This window comes from Pterocles gutturalis, unplaced genomic scaffold, assembly GCF_000699245.1.
Source record: "Pterocles gutturalis isolate BGI_N339 unplaced genomic scaffold, ASM69924v1 scaffold8203, whole genome shotgun sequence".
In the NCBI taxonomy this organism is placed as follows: domain Eukaryota; kingdom Metazoa; phylum Chordata; class Aves; order Pterocliformes; family Pteroclidae; genus Pterocles; species Pterocles gutturalis.
Genome location: NW_010117996.1, coordinates 71,645 through 87,522, shown reverse-complemented (window position 1 = coordinate 87,522; position 15,878 = coordinate 71,645). Strand labels below are relative to the sequence as shown.

Genomic DNA, 15,878 nt, shown 5'->3' with positions numbered 1-15,878 from the left:
GGTGTGTGTGGCTTGGCCCCGAGCGAAGGTCTAACCCACCACACTGCACTTTTCAGGGCAAGGCACTTGGTGCCTTTCAATAAGGAGAGGCATGCAGACAGTAGGTTTGATTTCAGAGATATATCCAAGACCAAAAGGGCATAATGGAAAGTTACCTGGCCACAAACCAGGTCTCAAGGGAGGAGAAACAGAATGAGAGGTTATCTGCCCTCATCCTTTTGGCATGTCTTTATAAGCAGCAGCTGGCTGCAGAGGTTGGAAAAGCAGGTAGATATGAAAGCCAAACTGAAAATGAAAATATTTGTAGAGTGCTTCTTTCCTTGCCTCCTAACCATAGTTTTAGACACACACACACACTCAGAAACACACTTGGGGAGCATAAAATATTATATGTAAGTGGGACTTTTATCTTTTCGCTATCTTTGATATGCCAACAAGCTGGAATATTTAGCACCGCACTGCTCTGTTTTTTTTTGCATTTACTTTCTGTTTTTGAAGATACATAAATGGCAAGAAAGGAAATAGAGGCAAGAAAGTTCAGATGAATAGCAGCAGACTAGTATTTCAATATCTAGCTAATTATATCCTAAATTGATCTTTTACAGTGTAACAAATTAGTTCTTGTCTTAACAAATGGAAAACTACTTCATAACAAAAAATGTTAAATTATGCTTAATTTTTTATTTTCCATATTAAGGCACACACAGAGATCAGTCTGAATATTTCATGCATGCATTCGTAGCTGTATGAATTTGCAAAAAGAATCTTTTTAGATTTTGACTGTGGTTTCTGCTGCTCTGACTTTCACAAACTTCTTCACCTGACATTTTCCAGGATTGTCTGGTGGACACATCACACAAGAACTCTTGAATGAACAGCTCACCTGCACTCCATAATTATTATGTTTCAATTTTTATTTTAATACAATGATGTTTCTATGAAGTATTTGTACACGGATAGCTCCAACAGGTCTTTAGTTGGAGAGCCAATACTTTCCATTGCGCTAGACTCCATCATAAGGGAGTTGCTGGGTTTGCTTTTGCAGAGGAAAACAATTTACTACATAGCTTAAATCACCATTCTGTAGACCTGTGCAATCATTTAAGCATGTGGATATCTCCAGAAGCCTGCCTATTTCCATAACATTTGCTGGAGCAACAGAAGTGTATAAAGCTATATACATATACAGGGATTAGCAGGACTGAGGTCTCTTAGTGTTCCTTTCTACCTCTTAAATGGGCTTTTGCAGCTTTGATTATCATCTGCAGAACTGTTTCAGGTTCAGAGTTACTTTCTCTTTATCCTTTTGATTTGCTTTGTTCCTTGATCCTGTCGCTGCAATGGTCCCCTTCAAGCTTCAGAACAAAAGTACTTTCGGGAGCAGAGGCCCTGTGGCAGGGAGCAGGGCTCTGCTTTCTTCCTGGCAATTTGCCACCGAGCCGAGTCGAGCTGAGCTGAGGCAGAATATTCTTGCTTGTTCAGTGCAACAGCTTCAGTAACTGCACCAGTGCACACATACATCTCCCTACTGAGACCAATCCATTTCTTTAGCACAGACAAACCTGTAGACAATAGCTGGAGTGAAGGGTAGGGCTTTTTTTTTTTTTTTTTTTTTTTTAAATAAGCAACTTCAATGCAAAGTATTTTCCTCAGAAGGTACATTTATCCTAAGTGGCTCTTGCTGGTTTATACACGCCCTGTCCTTTCTCTGGCTTTGGAAAGTTGTTCCACTTGATTGCTCAGTCTGCCTCTTTGAGTCAGTGGTGGCAGGGGAATTACAAATGCAATGAAGGCGCAGCCAAGTCCCAGGTAGTGCGTGCCAGATTAAAGCTGGTTTAAAGTTGTACAGACTGACTTTGAAACTTTCTTTGCACAAGGGACAACGACTTTCGGAAAAAGTTGCTCATTTTCTTGCCAGCAGCGTGCACCTGGCTAAGAGAACCTGCTGAGGTGTTCTCACCTTGCAAAGGCAGCATGGTCGGCAGTGCTTTGCAGATTGCTGGGCTGCTCCTTGGTGGCATTGGCATGATTGGGACTTTCGCTGTCACAGGCATGCCTCAGTGGAGGGTGTCTGCCTTCATCGAGAACAACATCATCGTGTTTGAGACCATTTGGGAAGGCCTGTGGATGCACTGCATCAGGCAAGCCAACATCAGGATGCAGTGCAAGGTCTATGACTCCGTGCTGGCCCTCTCACCAGACCTGCAGGCATCCAGAGGGCTGATGTGTGCTGGGTCGGTGCTCTCGTTCCTCGCTTTCATGGTCGCCATTATCGGGATGAAGTGCACACGGTGGGCGAAGAGCAGCTGGCAAGCCAAGGGCTATATTATTCTGATGGCTGGGCTCCTCTTCATCCTCTCGGGTGCTGTTGAGCTCATTCCAGTCTGCTGGGTTGCCAACAGCATCATCAGTGACTTCTACAACCCCATGGTCAACGTTGCACAGAAAAGGGAGCTTGGAGAGGCCCTCTACCTGGGCTGGGTAGCTGCATTCTGCCTCATAGCTGCTGGAGGCATATTCTGTTGCTTTTGTCGCTGTTGTGAGGAAACCAGAAGCTATGGATACTCCTCACCAACACACTACCCCCCACACAGCCAGCATTGGCATGGGAAGACTGAAAGCTCATACTCCAGAAGTCAATACGTCTAGATGCCTCCTGCCTTTTCCTATTTTTGAAGCATTCAGTCTATGTGGATGGATTTCAGCTTCTGCACGAAAGGGCAGCTAGAAAGCTGCCTTTGCCTTCGGCCCTGTGACTCTTGCTGTTGCGGCTGCGTTTTGGAGCTGCAGTTACCCCAGTGGGCTCTGCTGTGGCTAATGGTGCAGCATGGACAATTTGAATGCATGGAAAGGTGAATTTTTCAATATTATTTTAATAGTATTTTGGAATAGCTTTTGGTTTGTGTGGCTTTGCTTTGAGTTGCAGTTAATGTAATAAAGGGATTGAAGTTCCACTCTGATACGAAATTCTGGCCTATTGCAAAGAAGTTGGGAGCTAAACTGCTGAGGGTTTTTTTTCCTGCCTGGGAAAGAGGGAATAACAGTGAATAAGGACAAGATAATAATGGTTTAAAAGAAAAGCATTAGCTAAGGGATTGATTTACTGTAGGTTTAATGGAAGGTTGCATGAAGAATTTATTCAGCAGAGGAAGGTAAGCTGAAATATATGAGAAATATCCCTTATTTCAGAGAACAAACATAGCTCTATGTTCATCCTAAATATCACCTTTATGGTGAAAATTAATATTTCTTTTGTAATCTGTATAGGTCAAACTCATTCATATCCTTCTTTTTAGAACCAGCAGCATTCCCTTACAAACTCCTCATGGCTTACAACATTTTGCAATATTGCACAGATCACAAACACTGTGTTAACTACTTACCGCAGGACTCTGTGACATATCTCTTTTTAAACAAGGGGTTTTTGTACAATCAGGCCAATATTTTTGCTGGGACCTGCTCATAGGAGCACAGTTTATAGGGATAAAGAACATAAACAGTGATAGTGTTTTCTCACAGTTCACATTAAAACAATATTTTTTATAAGATCATGTGTCCGTGATAAGCAACGATGTAAAGAAACCAAGTCTACTGAAAAATAAATAGCTACATACAAGTTAATTTAATAAATGACCCAAATTAATCAATAGTACTAATATTTTAATAGAATTTTGTAAAAAATGGATAAAGTGTAACTCCAGACCCACAGAAATCAATGGAAATTTGCCTTTAACTGAACTGGGAACACAATTCAATTTGTGGTGTTTGATGAAGAACAACATTCTTGTTCTAGAGTTTGATTGACTGTTTTAAATATTTTACAGAAAGTTTATTATGTGATCTGTAGTTCTCTAGTAAATTCCATGGACTATTACTACTTGAAATTTTGGAAGCAAATTCTTTACTTCGTAAGATGCAAATCCAAACAAGCTAGAAGAAATCAAAATCTGCTCCAGGACTTTCTTCACAGTGTTTGTAAGATACATAGTAAGATGTGCTTGACTATGTAATTTTATTTTTTCCTCCTTATTTTTAAGCAAATTATTTCTACATATGTATATGTGCAATGTGCATGACTCTTCTGGAATATAGCAGTGTGTGGCTGTATTCCTTTGTGTTACTTCATTGATGTTTATATGCCTGTCCGGTCTCTTTTTTGGAGGGAAGAGAGAGGAGGAGAAAACCTGTTGTTACAGCACTTTGTGAATATACCACACAGAACTCATAGCTAGAACACCAGAGATTATAATGATGTCTATATAATGATGTCTATCGTAAAGTCACCTGTCTAGTTCATCCCTCTAAAAGGTAGGTACAACATCCTGCTCAGAAAACTACATGTATATGTACCGGTGCACTGCAGTTATCTCTGTTGTCCAAACACAGAGTGACTCATAGAGTATTCATCTACAGGTCTGAGGCAAACCTCAGTGAAAAGTGAGATTAGAATGACACCTCTGGAAAAGCCCTGGGTATATCAAACACTACACTGTGTAGTATTATCTGCTTCTGGTAAAACACACACTGATCTAGCTGTACAAATCAAAGAAGATACAAGAAGACTATAAGAAGACCTCCAAAACTCTCCACAGGACTAACACACAGGTACAATGAACTGTGAATGGGATCCTGAAGTTTTTTAAAATCTCCCTTAGAGAGTCTATATATGCTGCAAACAGTTCATCTGCAACCACACACATATTCCCCTTTAAGTACCTCCCATGCACATCCAGCCATTTCCTTTGAATTGCATCTCACCTATATATCATATCTTCAAGAGAATTTTAAACAGAGCTGGCCTCCCCCAGGTTTGTCCATTAAATAAACCCTGAGTAGTCTGAGCAGAGGGTCCCATCTAAGGACGTATATCCAAGAACAAAACAACTGCCTGAAACAATGGACTTTCAAATATTGTATCCCGTAATTTAGAACTCATTTTTGTGCTTATAGACAAGATGAATTATTTGGGAAGCAAGCAGTATTGCCTCCATAAATGAAACCAAGGGTGTTTAGCTTTTTCCCCTTTGTCCTGCACCTTGGTCATTAGAGCTGGACAGAGAGGCAGGAAACACATGGGTGGCAGCAGAGCCACGGTCTCAGGAGCTGCTTTGTGCAGGCAAAGCAGTGCCATAGCAGAGCCTGAGTGTGTGTGAGCTCCTGTTCTGTGATTTTATATGAAAATGAGTCATCTGACACATGAGGTTATCACACATCTGCAAATCCATTAAGGTCAGCTGTGTATAATGGATTTGTCTGTCTCTTTAAGGTGCAGTCCTGAATAGGTGTTGCACTCCCCCATGTTTTCGAATATATGAGAGAGTTTGTAGGCTGCTTGCTTCCTGTTCAACTCTCAAATGTCACTAGTAAAGCGTAATAGAAAACGGAGCAGGGAAAGATTAGGAGAGGCCGTATCTCGGGCCTCACAGCCAGGAAGGTTAATTACTGAAATATAAGAATGGCCTTACTGTGTCAGCCTGGAGATGTGTGGGGATCTGCTGCTGCCACTGTCAGGATCAGGTGTCTGAAGAGCAGCAGGAGACCAGGGTGAGTGGCCAGTTGTGCTTGGAGGCACTGTCCCCACTTCCAGCCTCCTGTACTCAGGGTATCTTTGTGCTTCATGGAACAGCAGGCTTGTCTGGGATTTAAGCCCTTCACCGAGGGTCATACTCTGACCCCACACAGTGGATGCAGTGGGCTTTCTGAGCATGAGGCGTGATGCACAGCTTTTTTGAGCTGGAAGAAGGGTAATGTTTGGTGACTCTAGCCCTGTGAAGATCCTGGCCAGTACCTACAGTCCTGACACAAGCACATCCACTACCCCAATCTTGCTCTGCAGGCTCTGAGAGCCACTCAACCAGCACCCATCTCCATTCTACATTTTGGATGCTTCTAGCCCTTGAACTTTGCCTGCGGATCAACTCCTAGGCAACAAAGCAAGCTGACCCCTTGCTAACCATGCTGCCTCCCCACTCATCCCACTGCCCCTTGAAGCTGGTGGCCACAATACTTTCCTGCAAACTCTCAGCAAGGAGGTGACACCTAAAGGATGTAGGCCATTGGCACTTCTAAATATGTGTTTCTTGAGAAATTAGGTGAAGGTTGATGACAACTCATTTACCTGAGTACAGTCAAGAGTCCCATCAGCACCATCAGTTCCTTTCACTAGGTGGAGGTAGTCCATCTAGGGCCAAAGAGGACAAATAGGAGAAGGCAGTGCGAGTGGAGTTCACTCTAGAAAAGGTGATATCCATTAACTACTCCATTGCTCTTCTCAATGAATAAATATGCTAAAATTATTATTCCTGAGAGACTTCCAGAGCTGGCTACTCTGCCGTGTCCTTAGCAATGTATCCCACTACTTAATTGTAATTTTCATTAAAAAAGGTTTTCATGAAGCTTAAACTAAATCTCCTCACTGCAGGCTAAGGCTGGTCCATTATTTCTTGTCCCATCAGCAGCAGTCACAGAAAGCAGACTACTGCTTTCCATTAAAGCATGAAGCCTTTTCCATGTTTCAGGACTGTTACCATCTGACCTCCTGAATGTCTCTTGCTTAGCTTTAGTCATCTCTAATTCTTTACTGGCATGCTCGCTAAATTGCTCCCCATATTTGTTTATCTCCTCTGGTTGTTCTTGACTGCCCCACCTCTTCCGTTAAGTTTGATGCCCAAAACTGGACAAAGAATCCCAGAGGAAGCCTTGCCACTGCTGTGCACACTGAATATACCTTCTGCAGGTTATCATAGCGTGGGGTAAATGATTCAATTCAATTCAAGCAAATACCTTCCTTGAATATGTTAAATGTATTGCACTTCTGTTATTCCAGGCCTCAAGATCACCAGCTTTCCTGGGCTGTGGGACTTAATAATTGACAGTACATTGACCAGCTGGGTGTCTAATGCAAATTTTCCTGCTGCAGTTCCTCCTTTATTGCTAGATCCCTGAGGGTTACAAGATGAGACCCCAGAGAAATTCTTGGCTCCAACAGTAGCAGAAATCGGTGTCTGGAAATAGGAACATGATAGTTCTCCTTTCAATATATCCTTTTGTTGTTTCACTCACTCATAGATTCTGTATCCACATTACATTAATTCTACTCTTCTTCCTCCCTTCAGTGTGTCTGTTAATTCCCCATTGCTGTGTCAGGTGCTTTAATAAGGTCCAAATGGATTACATTTTCTCAACTTCTATCTTCTAGAAAGTGTTACCAAACAAAAACTGAATCTATTTTTGCTAAGTCCATGCTGCATTTTGTTTAACTTTCCGTTTACATCTAGGTATTTATTTATTCTTTACTTCATAACGGATTTTAAATAATCTTATACTATTAAGTATCACTCCTGATTTGACACGTATGCTAGTCCTTGCTCCCGGATTTGGAACCCCACGTGCTGAGTTTCCTTCAGTGGAAATTACTCTTTTTCTTCAGTTTGTGCTCATAAAGATTTGGAGTTTTTTATCTACCTTGGATACAGTATTGTAATTCTGTCATGCTCTCCTTCTTCTATATCCTTCTTGTTACTTAAATTCAAAGAAGAGGAGGGCTAACTACCTTTCTTAGACTCATACAGTGTAGCGTGCCTCTTCCCTTGCTGTTCTGTATTATTTGTATGCCTGTAGCACCTTTTATTATTCTGTTTTTTGAAAAGCCTAGTTTGGGTTGACCTTTATGGAATCTCCTTTTCCACTTACATTTTCTGACCTCTTAGATATATTTTCTTTGCTACTTGGTTACCTTTTCTGTTCTTCTACCAAATACCTTCCCTGTGGAGTTATTGAGGCAGTTGCGTATCAACCTTACGCCTACAAGTCTCTCCCTTCCTTCCCCATGGGACTCACATTCCAGACCCTTCCTAGGGAATTTTTAAGCCTCATCCACATTCACATCCCTAAACTGTTCAGTCTAATTAATAAAGAACAATGTGATCAGGATCAGAGGAGTTGTTTTTCCTCAGTGCTCCAGGCACTTTCACCTCATTGGCAATGGTCTTCTGCAGGGATACAGATCCTCTCATCTTAATGATCCTTCACATATCATTGGCTGCCTTACAATGTGAGCCCTGTTCCATTCCAACAAAAAAGGTTTGTTGAGGACTTTCCCTCCTCCATTTTATACTTCTTTTTAAGTCAGTCTGCAGGCATCAGACTGTTTTCTATCTTTTTTGCTTTCCCTTCCCTAACTTCCAGCCCCTTAATTCCCAACACATGGTTGGTAAAAACAGTTGTTAGGCATTCCTTCTTCTTCTGAATGGCTGCACTCTGTGCTAAACTACATTTCAGATCTGGAACGAAGACAGCTACTGCTTGGTCATGGACAAGGAAGTTCATATTTCGACTGGCTACATAGTATGCTGCAATTAGGAACAGCGCTGGATTGTCCCTGGGGGGGAGCAGTGTGCACACAGTGGTGAATCATTCGTGCCCTTGCGGGCTGTGGGCTGTCACTGTGCAGAGACACATCAAGCCCAAAATAACAGTGACGGTGGTGCATCCTTGGAGCTGCTGTGATTCACGATGCTGGAGAGAGTGTTCTGAGAGTAAGTGACAAAAATTTATTGCTTCCTGTGAAATAGTCCTGCTTTGGTCTCTGTGCCAGCACAAATACAGAGTGATTTATGACTTCCAGGAAGAGGTTCTTTTGTGTGAGTGCAGGAACAGCTGCTTGGCTGGGCAGGGCTTCCCTCCTCCTCCATGTTTTCTCCTCTCCCTCTATTTGAAGGGGAGCCAAGGAAAATTGGGAGATGAACTCTGCCAGCTACTCGGGCCTAAATGTCAGGGGCTGTGCTGCTCCTTCCTAGGGGACACTCAGCTTGCTAGCTGGGAAAAGTCAGCCAGAGTGTCCCAGGGAAGAGGTGAATCCCAATCCTAAAGACAGAGGAGTAATAGAACATCCTGGCGAGAAGCACAGAGGTTTGATAAAGGACTCTGGATTTGGGTAGAGAGAGAGAAAGGGGAGAGCATGGTGGTTGAGGGGTGCCTTGCTGTGCGTTGAGTTGACAGGTTTGGGAGTGTCACTGGGTACACAAGGTTGAGGCTAGCGGTGGTGGAGCTCATGCTGCTAGGGTTTATTTTGGAAGTGGAAATTAACAGTGTAGTTAGTTACATTCAGGAGGTGGGGTTTGGGAGGGGACGAAAAGTGAAGTGGGACAGGGCTGGACAGGGAGGAGCCAAAATTAAGATTGAGAAAGATGGGGGAAAACCTTGTTCTTCAAAGTTTGAGACTTACTTGTTTAGTTACTTGCACTGCTTGGTTACTGGAAAGCTAGTTCAAGGGTGTATTATTAATGCTTTGCTCCAAACCGGATCTTTCTTGGTATTGTGAGCTCAAGAGCTTGTTTCTAACAATATCAGGTAGTCTAATAAAAGCTATTATCTTATTACCTCTTTCTACAAACCTTGCCTCCCATCTGTCTTTAGGCCATCACTGCCACAATATACCTTCTCCTCATCTTTTATTCCATCATAGTAAAACATGTAAATAAAGGAGTTGCCCGCTGCTTCATTCAGTAATAACCTAACTGTATACCCTGCTGCTAACTATTATGAAAACAATCAATACTGCCTTGGGAATTTGCCACTGTTAAATTTCCAACAGCTTAATGTGAACTGCACAATCAAATGCCCTCAATTATTTTCTAGAGGAATGCTTTGAGGTCCAGTCATTAAACAGCAAATTAAGATAACATATTTTCTGGCAGGTTTTATTTCTACCAGGATGGCTGCTCCTTGCATGCAAGTATTGAGGTGACAAATACCTTGTAAAGCCTGAAGCAGTTTAGATGGATTAAATACTCAAAGGACTATTTAATATTTTATTACTGTAGGGTTTTATTACACTGAACACGAGTTCATTCACACTGTCCAGGAGACAGGCTTCCTCAGACATGGAATATCATTAAGAGTTTGGCAGTTTTGTCAGGCTGTGAATTTCAGACATGCTGAGGAAGATGATGGAAGATAAATATTATCTCTTTTCAGTTCAACTGTCAGTCACAGGTTGCCTCAAGGCTAGAGTTAGAGGTCAGCACCCAAGTACAGTGCTTGTTACGTGTCTGGGGGAAATCCTTCTCTAAGCTACACTAAGCAGATGTTCCTCTCACTCCAAAATCTGCCCTTGAAGTGAGGGGGAAGGAGACGTGCCTTTGTTTTTTAACATATGTGCAGGCAGCAGTATTAAAGTTAGCACAAATAAAAAGGCATCTTTTGGCTTCAGTCTGTTTCCTCCTGAATGAAGACAAAATCAAAGCAACCTTTTGCTTCACGAATAGGCTCAAAATACAGCAGTCAATCAAAATACCACAGAAAGTAATGGAACCATTAACTCAGCTATGATTTCATTGACCAGCCCTTGTTAATAGTTGAAAACAAAGCGGTTACCCCAGCATGTAATGAATGGACTAGTAGAAGCCACAAACAGGCAGGAAGTGATGCCATTCACATGTGTTTCCGAAACAAATGACCTGTGGACAATCTAAACCCTATTTGTTGTATGTTTAAAGCAGATTTCACATGTAGAGGATGATCTAGGTCTGCGTGGCTTCACCCAGCACCTCTGACCAAGGGGACAGGATGCAGAGTGAGTGCAGAGCCACAGCTGGCCAGACTCCCCATTGCCAGACTCTGCAGGTGGTTAAGCATCTTTGCAGCCTTATTGGATAACTGCCGCCTCTGGGAGGTTAAGAGATTTAACCATAACTCTTAGTAATCACTAATCTAAAGTGTGCTTTTGATAAACCTGCATATTTGCCTGTTCCAAAAATGTTACTGAGCCTTAAATTTACCTCATTAGCCTGTAGCATAACCGACCTATCTATTCTTGACAAGAACTCACAGGGAACTTTGTACGTTATAGTTGTATATAGTTGTCTATATACAGGTGCATGTGTATCTATAAGGACTCTAAAATTCAGTGTACATAGAAGATATACAAAGGGGAATGAAACTTGTTTTCTGGAAGGCAATGAAGTGTTTACATTATTGATGCCTATAATTAATTAAGCACTGGGGATCATTGACAGGTTCTGGACTGGAGATGTTCTACTTCCTCCTTTCCAAGGTGCATCAACATTTTAAAAGCAAGGGAGGGAACAGGAGATGTTGCCCTGGGAAAAGATTCAAATGTACATCCTGATTTGAAGGGAAGAGAAAATGTAAATCTGAATAGAGATCCAGGGAAAGATCAGTTTGTAAAGGCTAGGTGCTTCCTCAGTTGCCTGTTTTCCTCTTCGAAGGCAAATTTTGGGGTGGGCATGTTTGCATAAGAACTGGTATTGTTGTCTTGAGGCAGGTAAGCATCCAAATGGCATAACAGATGGATGACACAGAATGAAGAGACTTCTGAAGTCTAGACAGGTGTAAATTTCTTCTCACCTGACACTAAAGCCATTATATCTGCCATGTGCACCATGTAAACTTGTATTTAATGCCTACTTTAAGAGCCATCTGCTGTTCAGAGTGATTTTGAAGTAACTCAGTCAACTAAGCATTTATTTCTGAGAGGTGTTGATTTTTTTTTCAACCTCTCTCCTGTAGCTCATTTTAATTTCTGAAATTTATCTTCAAGTTTCAAAACTGCCATTTATTGCTTTTCCTTTCCTGCTTCCTTCCCCTCCGTTTTCAATAACAAGAACCATCCTGCCACTGGACTGTACACGCAGCAGGATAGCCTGGGTGTTCCTCTCTTATGCCTACACCTAAACTGGATGTCACTCACCAGTTACTACTTCAGATTAAAGATCAAAAAAAACACTCAACCATTTAGGAATCTCTGGATGTATTGCTACACAACCAGCATGTGATGCATTTTCATGGTACTTCTGTGAGAAGTTCACCTTCTGTGCAAACCATGCCCTGACTGTCACAGAGTAATTTTATGCATGACCTCAATGGCTGACCCTCCCAGAGTCATGTAAGAAAAATTATTTCAGAGCAATCCTGCTAGATAAGGTGGTCAGATAAACAGGTTCAGAGAGTTAGGCATGGTCTGTTCTTCAACTTTGTATACCTTCAAGAGCTGGCTGGCTGAAAAAGTTGCACAGTTTTTCTACTGAATAAATTGCATTTAAATGCTAGATTTGAGAGGGATTTTCCATAACAAGTTGATTTATTTTTGAAGGTAAAATAACAAAACAAAGAACAGTTCCGAGAATTCATAGATAAAAAAGTCCTACAAGATGAATGGAGACTGTACTCAAGTTAAATAGCACAGGTCTTGTGTGCAGTCTTCTTCTAAGGGAGCAGTCTCATGTCAGTGAAAGAAATTTGTTTTAGACAAATAACCATCTATGACTTCTGATTTAGTCTCTGCCACCTCCTCTGTGGCATTGAGTAAAGTACTTTAACTTTTCTGCATCACAGGATTCTTTTTCTAAGTCTGCAGAAGAGTGATGCAATATTCATCTCTCTATAAGAACAAATCTGATAATGTATTTAGTTTCTAAAGGTTACATTTCACATCTTAGCTGAAGACATTTTTTCTCTCCAGATTCCTGTTTTTTTTTCAGACTTGAAGGCTAAAATTAATTGCCCAGATCCCTTAGGAGTGTTTTCCACAGGGACATGTAACATTATACTATATAACTTGTACTATCTCACACTCCTTCCTTACAGTTAGTAACTGTAGGAAGAAGGGGATTTTGTGGGCTGTGAGCAGTTTAGATGGGCAATTCACTCTTCATGGGCTTTAGCTTTTGCTTTGAATATGTTGTGCAGGCACCTGAGGCTGTAACTAAATTAATGCCATCAAAGGCAATGTCTGATATTTCCAAACACACAAAGCCCACAACACCACAACCCACAAGCAATCGAAGAATATGTCTTTCTTCGACAGCACTTCTAGGGGCCTTCATTGTCATTAGTGGACCAACATTTTTTCTTTTTTCTTTTTTTTTTTTTTTTTTTTGCTAGCCCCATTGCTTCAAAGAGCCGGAGTAAGCAGAAACATCAATTTCAAAACCACCCATGAGTTTTCATCATATACTATTGTCTCAAGGTACGGAGAACAAAGTAAAAAAACCATAATACAAAAGTTATTCCTCACTTGCCCAAGGCAAATCAGTCTCTGGCATGAATTTTTGTCCAGGCTTGTACCAATCTGTGCAGGTTGAGATACGTGCTTTTGGGAGGGACTTCTGGCTTTCAACATGCATTGTACAGTGAAAGAAAAGCTCATTTTTTTTCATATTAGTCAATTGCCTCAAACCCCTCCTAAAGTTACCTGTAGAAAATTGTTAGTATGGAACATAATGACAACACTATCCTTCAAATGGGGAGAGAGTCTCATAGAGGATTTCCTGACAGCGACCTTACTCATGGATTCAAAAGCAGAAGCTGTGAAACTGCCAGCTATTTGCTTTGTCATCCTTGTGAACTGTTGCAGTTGGTAAAGTAAAACTTTGATGTTGATTGGAGTACTTGACTTTCCTGCACCTGTCTAATATCATGATTTTACTTTTGTATTTGATCAAAACAAGGAATCTACAATAAAGAGCTACACCAAGTACCTCCTAGCATGATTTAAAAAAAAGAAATCAGATTTTTCCCAGGGCCATAGCACTTAGAAAGTAAGTCCCACTCCAAATCCAAGTTTAGCTTTTGTCATAAGAAAAACTGTAATGATCTATTTTACATAATATTTTAACAGAAGGAAGTTCAGACTTTCTGAGCTAAATTTCAACATAGCTGCAATCTTGCAGTTAAGAAATTATTAGCCCTGCAATTAGGTACCTTTAATTCAATCCCTAATACTTACTTAATTATAGCGTCACTACAGACACACTATGAGAAGCAGTAAAATCAACTATGACACACCCCTCCTAGTTTCCCATTGGCTGTGAACTTGTTAGGCTTGATGGGTAGGCACTGTAGTCAGAGAGTATTTCAAAGCAAATAAGTAGAAGGTCCTTCATCCAGTCAGAAATGCATTTGCACCTGTCTGAACCCCAGACTGGAGTGAGCTGCTTTTGAAAAAACCCAACAACTTGCTGAATGAAGAAGCTACTGGAGAAAATATTCCCTCTTGTACTTTACATTTATTCTATGAAAAAGCGATTTTGGAAGATTTTCTAGGCCACCTTGCTTGAGGTGTCTTTTTCAGAAAAAGCATGGCTTGCTGTGTGTTACAAATCACTGGTCTAATATTTGGAGGTGTCGGCATGGTCGGGACTTTGGCAGCCACAGTTATGCCGCAGTGGAGAGTTTCTGCCTACGTTGATGGCAACATCGTGGTGTTTGAGACCATCTGGGAAGGACTGTGGATGGACTGCATCAGTCATCTGGGCATCAGGCTGCAGTGCAAATTCTATGACTCTGTCCTGGCTCTCCCCCCACCCTTGGAAGTGTTCAGAGCCCTCATGTGCCTTGCAGTGGTCCTGTCAATCATTTCCTTTTTGATGGCCATTGCTGGTGTGAAGTACACTCACAGGACCAAGGAGGACCCCCAGGGCATCAGTATCTTCATACTGGTAGCTGGAGTTGCCTTTCTCCTGACGAGCATCCTCATTCTGATCCCTGTGTCCTGGACTGGAGCTAGCATCATTCATGACTTCTATGATCCAAAAGTCCCTGTGCCACTGAAACGAGAACTAGGAGCTGCTCTTTATGTGGGCTGGGTGAGTGCTGCACTTCTCATCACTGCAGGAGCAATGTACTGTAGCTTCTGGTGCTGGGCTGATTCATCCTCAAAATCCAGGTATCCACTGCTTTCCCGTCACAGATTACGCAAGCCTGACTTTGCAGGAGGGCCGTCCCTAAGTGTGCATGCCTATGTGTAGTTGCTATGTGTGATCTTTATGCTTAGCATGTCGATATGTACTGATTGACTCCAGTGCGTAACTAAACTCTGAGTCTGTAATGGAGGAACAATGTTTTAGTTTGCTATTTACTGTTGACATATATATCTGCTCTCTAACATGCTTACAGGAAATGTTATTACATGGGCATTATTTTAGGGCACAGTCATAAGAAAAGTTTCCCCATTTTATGGGAATGAAGAATGGCACAAGAACAGCAGCAGGCAGGAGTCTCTCTGAGAAAATGAAGATTGTATGGTTGGGCTGGAAGGAAGGCAGCTGCTGTGCAACAGCACCATTGCCCTCCTGGAAACCTGTGATGTGTGAAGGGAGTGAAGTGCATTTTATTCTAAGGTAAAGTCTTCATAAGGACTGCTCTAGGACACTGGGGGGAAGTGTGCAGTTGGCAGCATGGCTGAAGCAGCTGCTGAATGAACGGAGAAGCCACCAGCAATGTAATTTCCAATACTGGCACACAAACATTCATGCTCTCCCATCAGAGGCCTCTCTGATTGACTGTGTATTTCATTGCTGCTTGTGAAGTGGATGTATCCTTATCTCTTCTGCAGGGCACAGAATCCAGCTCATGGAATAGTAACATATTTAATCACTTCACCAGACTTTGTCATGAATGTATTAGCTTTCCGTTGCTTGCTACCTCTCATCTTATATGACTTCTCCTGTTCTTTAGGTAGCACTGCCTCTTCTATAAAACTCAGGACAGACCATCTGTCTTTATGCACTTTAAAGCACCACACTAATGTAAAGTATAATTAAACAAGCCAGGCAATGTAAATGTGAAATTGCCGCTTGCCTGTTGGAGGATTAAGAGTTCCTGCTTACATCTTCCATCACACCCACAGAAGCTGAGACCTGATGTTGTTGTGACTGTTTTGTGTTTGCAACACTTATTTGAAAATGTAGACTGAGCAGACTGATGCCTGTCTGTCCATTGTGCAGAATTCAACAGTATTTACAGCTGTGCATTTTTTTCTCACAGCTGAAAACTTGGAATCTGCTTTTGACAGTGTCCATGTCACAACCTTGACAAGTGACCAAAGAAGGTCCAGTTCAAAACATTTCTTCGGG

The 15,878-nt window shown here is 41.8% G+C and overlaps 2 protein-coding genes across 2 annotated transcripts; both read left to right on the top strand.

Moving 5' to 3' along the window:
• Positions 1-1,974: 1,974 nt before the first annotated feature.
• LOC104463624 (claudin-8-like) lies at positions 1,975-2,649 on the top strand. The gene has a single exon (XM_010076031.1). The coding sequence runs from the start codon at positions 1,975-1,977 to the stop codon at positions 2,647-2,649; it is 675 nt and encodes a 224-aa protein (XP_010074333.1).
• Positions 2,650-14,102: 11,453 nt separating this feature from the next.
• Positions 14,103-14,771, top strand: LOC104463625 (claudin-8-like). Its single transcript, XM_010076032.1, has one exon. The coding sequence runs from the start codon at positions 14,103-14,105 to the stop codon at positions 14,769-14,771; it is 669 nt and encodes a 222-aa protein (XP_010074334.1).
• Positions 14,772-15,878: the final 1,107 nt, after the last annotated feature.